We start from the raw sequence: 16,261 nt of genomic DNA on the forward strand, positions 1-16,261 counted from the left end.
GAAGGGAATTGGTCTGCTCAGCCCTACCCTGTATTGCAGCCTAGTTTTCAGGGCATCCTTGGCTTTGCCACCGGGCACCTGCGAACCCTCAAGCAGTGGGTTTAATTTCAAACCCAAACAACTGCCTTGGTCTGGAGGGATTCGTTAGTGATAGAGAGAGGAACCCCAAGTGGCCCATTTGAACGTCTACTTTCCTGGCAACTGTAGCATTACAGCGTGCCAATCGCGTGGGACGCGTGTTCTCTTTATAGACACGTGCCAAAGACCCCAGGCCTTTCAAACTCCACCCCGGACACTGATGGTGGGTCTTGCCCGGTTTTTCAGCCGGAAAATCAAGTGCAGCCGTGCCATTCAGTAGTTTCCAGCAGCGCCGGCAGTGAGCTCTCCCAGGACCACAAAAAGCAAGCGAACAGAGGGAAGCGCCCTTGCTGCGCGGAACGAATGACGGGGCTGCGCAAGGCCACCCACCGGCGGGCTCGCCCTCCCTCTCGGAAGACTTGGGAAGAGGCGATGCCACGCTGCTGCCAGCAAGAAACTGCAGCGGGCGTCCGGCATTGTGCAGGGGGCCGCGGCACCTCCGCAGAGGGCACAGGGCGGCGCGCGCGCCCCGGCCAGCGCTCCGCGAGAGAGGCTGAGCGCCGGTCCGAGCGAGCCGCGCGCGCGGGGCTTGAACTGCGCGCGCCCAAGTCCCGGCCCCGCTGCCCGGGGGCCGGAGGAGGACCGCGGCCCCCTCAGCCAGGCGGCTGCGGGAGGCGGGGCGGCGGCCGGCCCGGCCCGGCCCGCCCCTCCTCTCCGGCGGCCAAGACACCTGCCCGCCGGAGCCGGGGCGCCAGAGCGCGCCTCTCCAGCGCAGGGCGAAGGATGGGGGGCGGCAGGTTCCCCGTGGACGTGAAAGCCGTGGGCTTGCTGAAGCACGGCAGGCGGAAGGTAGCTCGCCCGGCAGTCCGCAGGCGGCTCCCGGGGAGCGGCGGCTCCTCGGGCCGCCTTTGCTGCGAACGGCCGTTCCGCGCCTGAAATGTTTCGAAGTGGCAACCGCGTTATCGGATAGTTTGAAATGCTTTTATTTGGATGACGTTGTAATGATGTCTTTTAATGATGGTTTGATTACTGTTAATCGCCACAAGCTGGGGTTATACGTGCATTTTTGCTTGGTTTTGTTTCGTTTGGGGCCTCCCAGTCCTTGTTGATCCCTGGCGACTGCCTGGACCGGACCGGACCGGGCCCTGCAGTTTTCTTGGCAAGGTTTTTCAGAAGTGGTCGGCCCTGGCCGCCTCCTTCCTAGGGCTGAGAGGGAGTGACTGGCCCACGGCCACCCAGCCCACTTCGTGCCTAAGGTGGGATTAGAACTCAGGGTCTCCCAATTTCTAGGTGCCTTAAACCCTACATCAAACTGGCTCTCTGTACGTGCAATAAATGCAGCAAATTCTTTTGGAAATGCTGTAATTCAGATTGCTGCTTTAGTTTGGGGAAGGGATCTACTTAGGATCCCGCATGGAGCTGGGAGTTGGATTTGATGGTCTCTGGGATTCTTCCAGCTCTAGAATTCCAGACATATTTATATGTCTGTGACATATTTCATGCAAATGTTTGCATTTTGCTTTCTTGTAAGTTAGTCACCTTGAGGGAGTTATACAAGCAGAAAAGTGGGGAATGACTTGAATTGCACGCACAGAGACACACACAGCCTGCAAACGCTGAAAAGCTTCTGCTGATAGAAATTTGGGTTTGTTATTTTAGCTGCCTGCCCATCTCAACTAGCTGTGTGCAGAAGTCAGCATCCCCAAAGTCCCTTCATTTTGGAAAACTAAAGTTGGCCCCTAGTTCTGAAATCCTCTGGGAACTGGGGTGGGCTTGCCAGAAGCCTATGTCCAGCTTGGACTGGTGGGCTGTTGTGCTTCCAAATAAAGCCAGGTTGGCTCAGCCTTCAGGTTGTTCTTGCTTTGAACCCTTTCCTGCCGCTGGATGGTTTTGTCTGTTCCCTTGGGACAGACGTGGAGACAAACGTCTTTCTTACCCAACTGCTCAAATGCCAGCTGCTGTCTGTCCATGCTTGGGGGGAACTTCGTGTTGCGACAGGCATGGCCATGATTGCAGTCAGAGCTTTCCAGGCTGCGAATTAACAGACAAAGGGGCAATTGTTCGCTAGTTAGAGTTTCCATCTTAGCATCTGAATGGCAGATTTTGCTCTAGTGCTAACCCAGCCTTGGCAAGGTGGTATCCTTTAGATGGGTTGGACCTCCACTCTCTTGATCCCTAACAAATTGTCACACACCTCTCCTTAATTTCAGAGGCTTAAACTGGTCTCTACTGTGCAGCTGAGTTGCTTGTGTGTTTTGATTAACATTGTATTCTTTTTATTGCTTTATTTTTTTTAATTAGTTGGGTATTTCTTGGTAGCTGACTTGAGCCCCCTTTCTGCTAGAAACAGCGTTGTACGAATTAAATAGATTAAAGTCTGGATCTGCTCCATTTTTTTCAGACCTGCATGCTTTCTGTCTCCTGGTCTGACCAAAACCAGGTTCTCGTTTACAGGACGTTTGAAGAATTTAAGACCCTCCACGTAAGTTTGAGCTGAGCTCAGGGGCAGTCGCACGGTCTCTTCCCCTAGAGCTGCCCGAGCAGCCACAGCCTCATCTCTTGCTCTTCTTTTCAGAAAGGACTGAAGAGAAAATTCCCCATTGAGAGTGGCTTGTTGAAAAAGTCCGACCGGACCCTCCCAAGATTTCGAGGTACACGGGGATGAATGGGTTTTTTTTGGATTTTAGCTTTAATTGGACTTTCTGTTTACCATCCTTGCCGCTCCCATCAACCGTCAGAAAGACTTACAGAGTTATGCAAGCAAAGGCTGGACACCTGCGGCCCCGTAAGGTTCCAGTTCCAATCTCCCGATGATGGAGATGCTACATCAGCAGTTGCTTTCCACAAACTGTGCGCACAAGAGTGCATTCACGTAGACGGCAGTGCATTGTGGCTTTGTGCAGAGGGAAGTAACATGGGGGGCACTTATTTGGCTCCTGATGGCCACAGAATGTGTTGGGGCAGGGTTCCTCAACCGTGGCAACTTGAAGACGTGTGGACTTCAACTCCCAGAATTCCCCAGCCAGCAAGGCTGGCTGGGGAATTCTGGGAGTTGAAGTCCACACGTCTTCAAGTTGCCATGGTTGAGGAACCCTGTGTTGGGGTAACTTGTGATGTGGGCAAGGCCAAATTTTATGGGCTTTGGGGGAGAGCTGGGAGGGCGAAAGGGGAAAATGAGTGCTTCAGGTTTTGCAGAAGTTTTGCCTATAATTCTCTCATAGTGAAAAAAATCAGCCTGGTTTTGGAGTGGGGATGAAGTAGTTTCATAAGGCTTAAAATTCTTCAACCGTCCACTCCCAGGACTAAAAGTGCAGGCTCGGTGTGCCCCAGGTGAGCCACAAAGGCCACAAGAGAGGCTCAGAGGAACCACAAATTAAAAACAGCTTCTTATAATCCTGGATCCCTGTTCTTTGTTCAGTCACGGGAAGAAAGGTTTGTGCAAATGTTTGTCAAATGCAATATATAATTTAGCCTCATTCTTCTCCCCGCCCAGGAATGGGTTTGCAGCATTGATACATCGTTCAGGTCACAGTGAAAAGGCCTATTTGTGCTTGGACCCTCTGCAGAATTCTAGACCCCTGGATTCTTTTAGAGCAAGACATTATGCCCCACATAAATTACCGTGCTGGGAAAAAAGCAGGTTGCATGGAACCATGCCAAGGAGTAGAACTCCTTAAAGTTTTTCTCCCCTTTCCCCCTTCACAGATGCAAATGCAGTGCTGAGGAAGAATCAGAAGTTGAGCAGGTGCATGGAGAGTCTGAGGCTGCTGGAGGTTTATTGCCAGGAACTGTTGAAGACTCAAGCCAAAATCTCCCAGGGAGAAGATGTGATTACGTTTCTTGAAGCCCAGAGCCAGGATCTGGAGCCTTCCTTTCCAGAAAACAGGTACATTTAAGAAAGGAGGTTTTCCTGAAGGGCAGGGAGAAAATATGCACATTTTACGAGGCTCAGTTCAAACATCAAATCGTGTCGTGGCTTGAATTCTTAGAATGTAGAACTGGAGGCAAGCTGTGGTTCAAACTATGTTCCTGCTTTCATTTTCAGCATGCCTTTCCTGGAATCCTAGAGACAAAGAAAATGCTGTGTTATTTGACATATATTTTGACTCAGGCCTGCCAGACAATTTCAGGAGATGAGTGATATGAGGGTGTTGGGGAGGAAAGAAGCAGTCTCTAGTGAGGACCGGGTGAGGATTTCCCTGTTCGTGGTAGAACTGACTTCTAGGCTTCTTGGTCAAACCAGATGTGAGAGCCAGTTTGGTGGAGTGGTGAAGGTGCCAGACTCAATCCTGGGAGACCCTGAGGCAGGAGGACGGCTGGGTGACTTTGGGCCAGTCCCTCTCTCAGCCCAACCCGCCTCACAAGGGTGTTGCTGTGGGGAAAAGAGGGGCCAGAGCATTAGGCACGCCACTTGGAGTTGTACAAAAATAAAGGTGGGATATAATAATTTGTTCTAAGCATGTGCTTCATCTACAACACTAACGCATATCCAAGGTTTGCAAAGTACTGAGTAGAAAGCAAACAAACCAAATTTAGCATAATGTGATATATAAACTCAGCTATTTTTAGAGAGCATGCAAAGTGTTTCTGGTTCTGCTTTGGAATCACCACACTAGCCAAACAACGGGCTGTTCTTTGGGTTAAATATGTTTTGCTTCAGAGTGGGTGTTGAGATGAAAGCTTTTAATAAAAAGGCTTCAATTTTGGTAACTTGGTGAGTGCTGGAGAAGGACCGGGGAGACCCAGCCCCAGTTCCCCCCCGACCACAGAGTTTATAAGTGCCTGTGGGTCAGACACCTACTTTCAATCCTACCTATTGGGTTGTTCTTGTGCAACTAACATGAGGGGAGACTCACATGTAAGCCGTCTCAAAGGAAAGGCGAGATGTATGAAAGTCAGGGCTCACATCATCAGAGGAAAACACCCTGATTTTGGATCTGGCCATTGCCAGAAGAAGAGACAGATGGAAACTGACTCTCTGTCAACCAGCTCCTGGCGGTGTGTGGGAAAAAGAGACTTGGAAGTACGAAGGTTGACTTCACTCTAAAGAGGACTCGCTTTGCATACGTACACAACGGTCACTGGAATTCTTTCATGGCGCCTTCTTAGCTTTTCTTGCAGTAACATCTTGGAAGAAGCTCCTGGATTTCTGCCAGCCTGCTTCAGATTGCCTCAAGTCCAGGCTGCAGGGGAAAAAAAAGTCGACAAGATATAAATGCAGGGCATTGTTATTGTGATATTAAGAAAATACACAAGATAGCTGTAGGCCACAGCTTGTAATTTCATAAATTGGCCCCATAAGGCTGAAAGACTCGTTTTATCAGTCCAGAGTTTCTTCTGTTGCTCCATTCTGTCTCCCGGGGTGGTGTCGCTGGCACACCCTCAGGTCAGGCCCGGAGGCACGGATGTCCTTTTCATCCTAACATCCAGCATACTGTGCTATGATAGACTGCCTCTGCACGTGTTGTAAATAATAGCTGCCATTAATTCCATAAAGTATAATCGAAACAACTTGGAAATAGTTTAAACTGATTTCAGCGATGATTTCATTACCATCAAAAAAAGGAAAAAAAAGTATAAGTTACCAGAAACAAACTCAATCCGAGCAGTCTTTTCCAGTCTGGCGCCTTCAGAAGATCTAGGACTTTGACCCATTATCCCCAACCAGCATGGCGTCTGGGAATGATAGGAGTTAAAGTCCAACACCTCTGAACGGGAATGGGTTGGGTCAGAAGTCGACTCTACCATTTTACTGCTGGCAATACGACACTCAGATTTCATTGTTTTCACTTTGTTCTGTACACAGTACTATAAAAGCTTTCCTTTCAGCAGATGAAATATTAACATGCCAGTGAATGATCTGTTTGGCTGTAGATGTAATTTACGTATTCAGATTTATTTATTTAGAAAATGTATTAGCCGACCGTCTTGTGTACTTAAATGACACACTTTAGTTAAATTGTAAACCAAACTGTAGCTTACTCAACCAATTTATGGGGTTTGCATGACACCCAGAACCCTAACTAACCACCTGGGTTGGGTTTGTGCCATCTGTGAGGATAAAACGTGGTTTGGCAAGTCATGTGAACCCACCCATTGAGTTGAAACTGGAGCCTTTTGTGATTTGCTGAACGTTGCTTAAAAAGCAGACCCCTCGTGAGTGCCCAGCCAGCCATGGGAGTCGTAGGGCTGTAACGGGCTGCTGCTTTAGGAATACGGCAGCTGGAAAAACAGCTGTTGCAACATCCGTTTGAATTTCACGATTTTCATCCTGCAGCGTCATCATTTTGCCTTCTGAAATGGGAGAGAAGAAGAAAGAGCCACCCAGGACATCCAGCCTGACCATCACGCAGCCGGTCGTCTCCCAGATTTACCAATGCGTGGCACCCTTTAGAACCAGAGACACCCAGAACAAGCCCTTTGAAGCCACCCAGGCAGAAAAGCTTGAAGTGCTGATGAAAGACCCGACAGGTACGGAGCACAAACGGGCACCTTCCAGCAGGATCCTGATGCCACGGCCTGGTTGCGTATTGCCTGCGGGCATTCTGAAACCATGGTTCATTTAACTGAATTGGCTAGGTCTGCACGACAGCATGCCCTGTAATCCCACACAGGCATCGTTTATAAACCACCTCTAAGCCATAAATCATGATTTACAAGCTACACTTGGAAAGTTTGCACAACATGCTAAACCAAAATCAGTCAAACCGTATCATGCTGATGTATGAACCCAACCTAGGATAGTAAGAATGATATCCTTGATCCAAGCCTGCTTCTGCAGTGTTCTCCTTAAATAAGCCAGATTTTTCTCCATCCTGTGCTCTCCTGACTTGCAGAGAGCTGGGAGGATTGCAAAACCATTCAGATTCACTGCAAGGAAGAGCTTTTCCAGGAGGGTTTGCCTATGAAATGGTATGGGTGGGCAGGGAGACTGTACGGGCTAGAGCAGTGTTGTCCAAACTTGGCCACTTTAAGATGAGTGGACTTCAACTCCCAGAATTCCCCAGCTGGCTGGGGAATTCTGGGAGTTGAAGTCCACTCATCTTAAAGTGGCCAAGTTTGGACAACACTGGGCTAGAGCATCAATCCTTTCTCAGAACTCCCTGGGCTTCAGCAAACCACTCCCGTCCATTTGCAGTGAGGTGTTAAAAAGCTTCCTTTAATTTGAATTGGGCTCCTGATGGCTTCATGGCCACCTCTGGGTTGTTTCCCTGGCAGCAACAGAGAAGTGGTTTGCCCCTGCTGCTTGTGGTGGTCTCCCATCCAAGTTCATGAAGCCACCAGGAGCCCAGTGTGACTGAAGGGACACTTTTGAAGCATCTCAATGCAAATGGAAGGAAATAGTTTGTTGAGGCCCAGGGAATTCCAGAAGGGGTCCGGATCCAACCCTGTTAACCAGGCTGTGTCACTATGCATTCCCCCTCAACCTACTTTGAAGGTCCAAACTATGGCTATTTAAGGAAACCGAGTGCCTTCGGGTGGGAACAGAGCATCTGCGTAAATCTGCAATTCCTCTACTCCTCCATTTCTGTCTTTTCGCCCAAGGAATGCTGGGGAGCACCAAGGCCATTTCTTGATCCCCCCGTGCTGTTTTTGTCTCAGGATGGTGGCTGGTGGAAAACAAACGAAAGCAAATAGCCTGGTTCCCGGCTCCGTACCTGGAGGACAGCAAAGAAATACCTGTCATGGAGGAAAACAACGAGGAAGGTAACTCCTAGCTGGCCTCCTGAGGGCCCCGAACTCTTTCTTGTAGATACAGACATAAAGAGATGGTGGTTAGGTCAATCCCCTTCACAGCCAGGTCTTCAAGTCAGGAATCGGCGTGGTGGTTCTGGTGGCCCCAGTGGGCCTGCAGACCCTTCCATCTGTTTTAGATTTGTTTACATGTTTACAATATTACAGTCAAAATGGACCCAATGACTAGCTGGACGCTTTCTGACAGCTGTTTTGTGAAAAGAATGCCACTCCACGGCAGCCATTTTGCGATAGCAAAGTGGCAGGTTCCCAGAATACCAAATGTGTCCGTTGCCCCAAACAATGCATATCCTGGCTTTAGTAGAAGCTGTTTCCTGAGTTAGGGTTCTTCCCAAATGGAATTTGCATTGTTTTGACGCCAGGTGGGAACTTAGGCAGTTGCTTTGTAATAAGAGAGATAGTGGCTTCTTTGAACTCACGCTTAGAGCTAAGCTGCAAGACTTGAGCTCTACGGTTACGATCCTTAACTCGGAGACAGCAGAGAGGGAATCTGGATGTCTTCTGCATGTAACCATTCTAATGCATCTTCAGGCACAGCTATAGGATTCTTTCTTTCTGTAACAAAAGGAAGAATAAGCTGGGCTACATATTTCTCTCTCTCTCCTCTCTCTCTCTCTCTCTTCCTTCCTTCCTTCCTTCCTCTCCCCCCTCCCTCCCTCCCTCCCTTCCTTCCTTCCTTTCCCTCCCTCCCTCCCTTCCCTCCTTCCTTCCTTCCCCTCCCTCCCCTCCCCTCCCCTCCCCTCCCCTCCCTCCCTCCCTCCCTCCCTCCCTCCCTCCCTCCCTTCCTTCCCCTCCCTCCCTCCCTTCCCTCCTTCCTTCCCCTCCCTCCCCCCCCTCCCCCCCCCTCCCCCCCCTCCCTCCCCCCCCCCCCCCCCCCCCCCCCCCCTCCCCCCCCCCCTCCCCCCCTCTCTTTCTTCCTTCCTTCCTTCCTTCCTTCCTTCCTTCCTTCCTTCCTTCCTTCCTTCCTTCCTTCCTTCCTTCCTTCCAGGGATGCTGTATTATGTCACCCAGGCTTACAGAGCCAAGGAACCAGATGAACTTTCCATCAAGACTGGGATTGTGGTGGAAGTGCTTGAGAAATCAGACAGTGGCTGGTGGCTTGCTTGGTAAGTGACAGGCTCAGCCCCAGAACAATGATGAAACAGTCCAGTCGAGTACAGTTCCTGTATTTGTTTACACCTTGTAGACACACCTCTTGCCAAACTGAATCTATACTACAGCAACTAGGGGATCTACCCTGTGAGATTCTAGGGAGTGGCTATCCTGAACCTCTTGGTCTTCCCACGCTCCCCCTGCGGACTGTGCTGCCTCTTGCCTCCTCCCCCCTCCTTCCCGCAAGCCTTGATCTCCCACATCACTCTCCTCCTCATAGATACTTCCGTCACAGTAAGCCAGCAGGTGGGGTGGGGGTGAGGAACTCAATCTGGGCACACTAATGGAACGGTGGTCAATTGGACAGACCCCCACCTAGTGTCTGCTGGTTGTTGAACGCCTGATAAAAAATACTGAATATTACACTTGCTACCTTGAAAGATTAGTAAACAAAGTCCTGGGATCTCTTAAGCAAACATCAGGAGCCTGGTAGCACCTTTTCAGATTAACAAATGTTATTAAAAGGGCTAAGCTTTCACCAGCTAGAGTTTACTTCATCAGAAGCAATGGAGTGACTAGACATATCCCTTCTCCAGAGGTCCTGTGACTGTTGTGTTGCTCTATGGGTTTGGAGGACAATTAGGGAAGCATGGGATACTGGAAGAATGAAAATGGTTCAGCCTTGCAGTCAGGGAGGAAGACCCAGCAAAGCCCTCTCACTAGCAGGGAAAGGCCACATGAAATCCTCAACAGGTTGATGAACTCTTAGCCTCAGCAGCATGATTTGTGTTGAGGAATGATGGGAGTTATGGTCCAGTGGAACTGGAGTCTCCAACAATATCTGTGGGATGTCCTCTTTGTGGAATAACATCTGAATCTCTCTGGGGCTAAAGGAGAGTTCAAAATGTCGTCAAAGATCCACAGGCAGAAATTCTTTCCCAAAAGTAGAAATTTTGCAAGAGATAAAATATTAGGCCGTTGGCATAACTCCCATTAAAGAAGAAATCAGCTTTTATTGGAAGAGGTTGGGGGAGAAGTCCCCCCTCATGCCATATATACCTTTCTGCAGTTGTTAAGAAGCAACAGACTTAGATGCAATTGCTGACGCAAACCAGAAGGAATTCATCCTATGTTGGAGTTTAGGCTCTGAGTATGATCAAGCAGACCGGTCTGACCTTATAACTGAGCTCAAGTGATTCTCTCTCCTCCTGCCCCTTCCCATTTTTGGATTTCCAGGTATGACGGCACCGCAGGCTTCATTCCCTCCATGTTTCTCCAGCCGTACAGAAACCCTCACAGCAAATTCCTGGCTCTCGCGTCTCGCTCCTTGTGCAGCTCCCTGCCAAACCTCACAGAAGCCCCTGGTCTCAGCAGCAAGAATTTTGCAGCCCAGCAAAAGAGGAACCAGGTTTATCTGAACCAGATGATGCAAAGCAAAGACACTGGATCACTCGAAGGCAAAGGGGTTCGTTCTCCGACTACAGCTGCCACCATAGGGAGTTCCAGTTCAACCTCTGAGACAGACAGTTGGTCCAGCAGCTCAGGGAACGTGAGTGACCAAGGGTTCTGCGGCCCCTCAGATCCTGAGAGCAATATTGTCCTCACAGAGTCCTACCACCAGACCCCTGGGAGCCCAGGAAGCTCCTCCGTAAGCAAGCAGCAAAACAATTCAGGCTCTGAAGAGGAGACTTCTAGGGACCCCGTTCATCCCCTTCCCTCTGGTATGTGCCCCTTGCCTAGGGGCCCTGTTGTGCCCCCGCGCCCCTCCCCTCATGAAATCCTCCAGAAATGCAGCAGCCCAACCAGAAGAGCTCTGCAGAGATCACTGGAGCAGCCCAGCGGCCCTGCCTGCTCTCACGTGTATTCATGAGGAGTACCAGAGAGCAAATGGAAAGCAAAGAAGGTGCCATCTTACGTCACTGGGTTGAGATTTATGTATGTAGAAGATACCTGTTGTGTGTGGAGGGAATCACCCAGTTCTTTATGCAGGGTTAGAATTTGAATGTCCTTCCATAATCAGAGGAGCTGGCTGAAGTGGCTAAAAGGAGGGCCTTCTTCCAGAGACACACCTCAGTTCTCCTAAAGCGAGAGCCAGCTGAAAGCTAAAAGCACCATCCACTTTAAGAACTTTAATTTAGACGCCAGTCGCTTGAATGGAAAGGAGAGGACATTTTTCATCAGGCTGGATGACATCACTGACTGCAATGGGGTGCGATTTGGCCTCGCCAGATGGGGCAGGCATTCTTTTGTGGGCACCGAGAACATCTTGTGAAGGACTACAATGGAGCTTAACTTACTTCTGCCTGAACAAAAGATACGGGCAGGTAGAACTGGCTTTTCTGGTAGTCCTATTTTCTACTCAACTATCAAAATCCACTAGTTGTTCACTGCTGTATCCAAGTGGGGTCAGCAAAAGATATTTATTTAAAATTAACTAACATAATATACTGGAATGGAGGCAATTGAGTATTTTTATTTTACTATATTCCTTTCTGTGTTACTTATTAATGTATTTTAATATTTTTAGTAACTTTGTATCTGCCCAGAGGTTTGGGGGTTATTAGGCATATTACAAATATGAATTAATAAAACTGCATGTAGCTAATATGCTGTCTTTTCAGATTCTAAACAATCCGCGTGTGAAAATTAAAACAACTGCCTTAGTTTGCAATTTCTTTGGAAAGTCACCTTGTCTCTTCCTATTTAAAAAAAAGTCAATACACTGCCTTTCATGCACAGCCTTTCCTCCCGAGTAAACACACAGTGGTCCGTGCTGCACTGTCACTTCTGTTACCTGCAGAGCCAAAACTCTTCTGTTGCAGTGAATAACTTCATCTATTTATGAACAGTTATCAGTGTGTATATTAAAGTTGTAAGTTGTAAAACTTGCTGTTAGACATCTAAATTTAAATAAACAAAGCATGCTAAGACAATCTGGCTAATTGATGTTCTCTACAAAAAATGAGCACGAGAGCCACTGAATTTGATGGGGTAAGCCTGGGAGCACAGAAGCGGTGCTCTGCTGTGACTGTTTACAGACTGCGTGGTGGGTGGTTCTCCTCCTGGTGCTCTTTGTCGGAACGTAGCCCTTCAAGGTAGGCCAGGTCATCAAACAGACTCCACAAGGACTACTGGAACTCTACTGTTAAAGGGTATAACAACAGATCCTTGAAAGCTTGACGAGATACTTTCTCTCCCCTCTTATACCAAAGAGAATCAAAGTGAGGAATCTTGAGTTTCTTCCTCACTCCATCCTCTGTTTCTGGGCTAAGCTGGTGTTAAACTAACAGCTGCTGTGTTCCTTCTTTGAGGCCATCTCTAAGTTCCTGTATATCACAGCTGCAAGAGATGGGGGCAGGTACAGCAAGACAAAACTCCTTTGCTATTATCCCCATCTTAGGTCTGTTTCATCTCAACCTAACCTGTCTACCACCCCTGAGGATACACAGTAAGGCCAACGGGGGCTCAGCTCTCCAAAATATCTTCCCTGCTTTTATGGCCATGACATCTTCCTCTAGAAGTGAGGCCTGATTCATGCATTGTGCTAAAACATCATTTGGTTTGTTTGGTTTTGGCTTAGCATGGTGTTCTAACCGTATCAACTGTGGCTTGTTCAATCATCTATGGTTAAAACCGTCAGGGCTTAGCATGCTAGGTGAACTAAGCCATGCCTTCCATCACCCTCCCAAACTAGTGGATGTGAAGCTATGTAGTTTTGTTCCTCTGTGAAAAAATTGTACTGTTGAGGAATTAAGTGTGTTATTTTTTAAAAGACACTGGGGTGGAGAATTTGTATGGCCCAGCAAATGAGGGACAAGTTTGTTTATATAAATAAACAATTTATTATGTAAAACATTCTTTAAAACATTGCTGATGAGGGAGCGTCAACCTGTTTTGGGATGTGGGCAAGTACTGGCAGATGAGCTTCAGTAGTCATGTCTCCATGTCTTCGTCCCACCTGGGAGCCTCAGCCAGCCTCATGTTTTGCCACATGAAATCGAGGAACATGGAGGCCTGGAGTAACCGGCCCAGCCTTTGGTAGTGGCGTTCTGCAAAGAGAAAAAAGGGGAATGAAAACAGGCAAGTGCACGCCATCCTTGCCAATGGTTGGCTGCCTACTCAGCCTCACCTTGAATTGATGGTTTTCAAGGCAGGTGTCCAAATTTATCAACAGTTCTTTCAGGGGAACACTGCTTCCCCCTCATTTGACAACATGCCACCAAAGGCAATGTAAGGTGGTGCTCTCAGTGGTGGTAGGATAAGGAGGCTTGGCTACCTCCATGAGTGATGAGAGATAGGAAATGTGGCTGCCACCATTTCAGAATTCTTTCCAGGATCTTCTAGAAGACACAGAAGCTTCTTAAAAGGGACAATTGGGTGCTCTGTAGATAAGGCATTTCCAAACTATGACTGTTGGGGGCATAAACTCAGAAGTAAATCTTTGCTCTGAAATAAGTAGAACTTTCAATATAACTCTGAAACCGTTACATCCTTCCTGTAGGAAATCGACTGTAACCAAGAGATAGGAGCACTAAGCAGGGAGCAGCACTGAATGGATAAATCTATTGGTGGATTGCAGAAAAGAATTCTGTATACATGTCTCTTGTCAATATTTGAACTCAATTTTTTTCCAACAAGGAGCAAAGTGAAGAATTATCAACCAACTTGGTCAAATTTCTTTGAATTGTTCCATGATCACATATTTCTAGGCAATTTCTTCTTTAATTTCAGATACTCTGCATGCAATTATAACTTTGTTAATTTGGATCCTATGGCCAGCAGTATTTGAAAAGAATTGATAAGATATGCAGAGCTTCAATCACACAAAGCCACCATTTTGACTTCTTTGACACACACACAGAGCTGTGGATGCCCCTGCATCTTTCTTAACATGACATCCTTCAGATGTGTTGGACCCATAGTATCTTCCAGCCTTTGGCTCTGCCAGCTGGGGATTAAGGCAAATGCAGCTGTTTAGGAACCTTTTCCAAGACTGAGAAAAAAACTTCAGCGGAGAGATATTTAGCTTCACATCCAAGCAAATATTGTAACATATTAATTTTCTCCAAGAAAATTGAAAGTTACATAATTATTCTTTGATCACATAATAATGAAAAACCTTAATGTTTGCTTTCTTGGACAGACCTAAGCCCCCAAGCTGTAATCTAATTGTTTGGGAATTCCTCCTCCCCTGGAGCTACAGGAAGCTGCAGGGGGAAATGCCTTCTTGGGTTTGGATCTAGGGAAGTCCACATGGAGAAACTTTTTTACCCTGGTGGGGCCTTTCTTGAAGGATCAGAATTCATCTAACACCCTAAGGCCCCAAGCCTCCTTCGGCATCTGTGGAGCACGTAGATCCATCTTGAAACCAGGTTAGTGATGCAGAAACTAACTTTTGCCTGTGGGAAAAAGCTGGTTTGCATATAAATAGTCTCACTGAGCAGTTGGGATGGTGTAAGAGCAAATAGGACCCGCCCGCCTGAATTTCCCTTGACCTGAAAGGCTGAAAATGGGAGTGGGGAGGTGTCACTGTCCTACATATATTGTTTGCTTCAGACAGCATAAGGTACCAAGGGGTCAAGCCCCACACAACTGGGCAAGACCAAGAACACTAGAACTACACAGATTTTAGGAATGTTTCTTTAATGCTAGAATTAGAGGCAAATACACAATTTTGGAAAATGTAAGAATTTCCCAGCCTCTTTCACAGTGAGGTCATGAAGGCAGAGACTCTTTGCAGGATTTGGAAAGCTTCTTCCTTTATGCCCGTCAGCAGAGCTGAAGGGAAAGGCTGCTAAACCCACAGAACAAATCACTGAGTGATCACACAGGAAGTGTTAGAATACCCAGTCCATGTTGTACCTCCTGCTCTTAGTTATCCCACAAACTGTTCAAAATAAACCCAGTCTGGTGAGATGAATACAACAAATTGTTACTTCTACTCTGCTTGCAAAGTCCTAAAGCCTAGGCTTAAACCAGAGGAATGTGGCTTCTTCAATCAACAAGTGACTCTTCTCTTCCCCCGTCCAGCAAAAAGGCAGGTGGCAATCCTCAGGAGCTCATTTTCTAAGGAAGCCTCTCATCACACCACATTCCATCTAGTAATAGGAGGACCCCAGTTCAAATCCTTCCTGAACCATCATGCTTACACCTAAGTAGTCTTGGCCAGTCATCTTTGTTCAACCTTGCTACAGTGTTCTGATGATAAAGTTGAGAAGGAACTAGACATGCTATTTTGAGCTCTTCAAAGAAAGCTGGAATAGGAATGCAGTACAGTAAGTATTAATAAGAGAAGAGAGGGCATGAGCAAGAGTGAAACAGGGTCTACTGAAGTTGCAGCAAATCACCTCAAGCTTTGAAGTTGGAAGAACTTCACTGAGCCACACTGGGTTTAAATGTAGCAAACTCAGTAGCTAATGGAGTGATGAAGAGTCCAGACATGCAGACTAATCAGATAACAGAGCGTTGTTAGGTTGTGATAAGACTGTCCCAAAGCAGGATGGGAAGAAGAACTGAGCCACTGCTTGTATATTCTGTATTTTGGTAAATACACATTTCAGCTGTTAATGTCAAAGCTGCTTTTACCCTATTTAGGCACAGATTTCTTTGCTTGGAGAAACAAGGGCTGTCATTTATTGACGAAGTTGGAAGTCATTTGCGTTTTGATTCCCAGAGAGAGGGGCCACTTGCCTGTGTATGGCAGAAGGGACTCCACCGCAGTTTTGATCCCTTCGTACTTCAAGAGATCCTCTGGGCTTTCATGCTTGAGGAGGATTTCAACCACTGCCTGAGCTTCATGGCAATTCCGTGTGTTGGTGTTCCAAGTGACAGAAAACTTTAGAACAGCCTCTGGGGGAAAAAAGAATGAGAAAGACACATTAGGAAATGAGGACATGCTGAGTTTATACCTGCCCTGTTAAGGGTTGCCAGATCTGGATATGCCTCTTGCCTCCGTTTTTTAAAGCAAGGAAGCTGAAGTGTGAAAGCTGCCTAGTGAATAAAACAAGATTAAGCCCTGGGCTACAATCTCCCACAATGGCAATCCTTGAGCCACAGTGAATTTCACAGTGAAAGTGAATTTTCTTTTCTTCTTTCCTCCCTTCCAGCTGTGAGTCAGCCCCAGATGATACCTGGCCGATGTGATATTCCTGAGGGTTTTACTATTATCATTAATGAAAGCTTCATCCCTCTTCCTCTTACTATTTCCTTGCTCATAAGCACTTGTTTATTCTTTCCCACATGAAGACTGTTTCTCGGTTAAGAGATGCCACCACAGGCAGTTTACATTTTTGAACTGTTGGGAACAACACCACAAATTACAGGACAGTGGAGCTCT

At 47.4% G+C, this 16,261-nt stretch overlaps 2 protein-coding genes and 1 long non-coding RNA gene across 5 annotated transcripts in view; 1 reads left to right on the forward strand and 2 right to left on the reverse strand.

The window, feature by feature from the left end:
* Nucleotides 1–520: 520 nt before the first annotated feature.
* Nucleotides 521–11,851, forward strand: NOXO1 (NADPH oxidase organizer 1). 3 transcript variants are annotated; one of them, XM_088152528.1, is made up of 9 exons: nt 521–927; nt 2,480–2,560; nt 2,654–2,729; nt 3,784–3,964; nt 6,356–6,549; nt 7,681–7,785; nt 8,822–8,939; nt 10,162–10,474; nt 10,915–11,851. In XM_088152528.1, exons 1-9 carry the CDS (start codon nt 862–864, stop codon nt 10,918–10,920), a joined length of 1,140 nt encoding a protein of 379 aa, XP_088008654.1. In that variant the 5' UTR covers nt 521–861; the 3' UTR covers nt 10,921–11,851. The 3 variants fall into 3 exon arrangements, with proteins under 3 accessions (XP_088008654.1, XP_088008642.1, XP_025029301.1); XM_088152516.1 differs by having other exon boundaries at nt 10,162–11,851; XM_025173533.2 differs by lacking the exon at nt 521–927 and having other exon boundaries at nt 2,478–2,560; nt 2,658–2,729; nt 10,162–11,851.
* On the reverse strand, nt 3,951–5,739 carry LOC107326395 (uncharacterized). The gene is made up of 3 exons (XR_001560119.2): nt 5,664–5,739; nt 5,150–5,261; nt 3,951–4,141 (listed from the first exon to the last, which is right to left on the reverse strand). It is a non-coding gene; the product is annotated as an uncharacterized LOC107326395 (long non-coding RNA).
* Nucleotides 11,852–12,767: 916 nt separating the features above from the next.
* The window catches only part of TBL3 (transducin beta like 3), a 39,177-nt gene continuing 35,683 nt past the window's right edge, over nt 12,768–16,261 (reverse strand). The window contains exons 21-22 of the mRNA XM_088152541.1: nt 15,616–15,774; nt 12,768–12,974 (exon numbers count right to left, since the gene is read on the reverse strand). Of these exons, the coding sequence (XP_088008667.1) occupies nt 12,859–12,974; nt 15,616–15,774 (275 nt within the window). The 3' untranslated portion in view covers nt 12,768–12,858. The remainder of the gene's footprint in view (nt 12,975–15,615; nt 15,775–16,261) is intronic.

The sequence above is a fragment of the Python bivittatus genome, unplaced genomic scaffold (genome assembly GCF_059951505.1).
Source record: "Python bivittatus isolate LINGU-HERP-01145 unplaced genomic scaffold, Pbiv_v1 ctg000030_np1212, whole genome shotgun sequence".
Classification (NCBI taxonomy): domain Eukaryota; kingdom Metazoa; phylum Chordata; class Lepidosauria; order Squamata; family Pythonidae; genus Python; species Python bivittatus.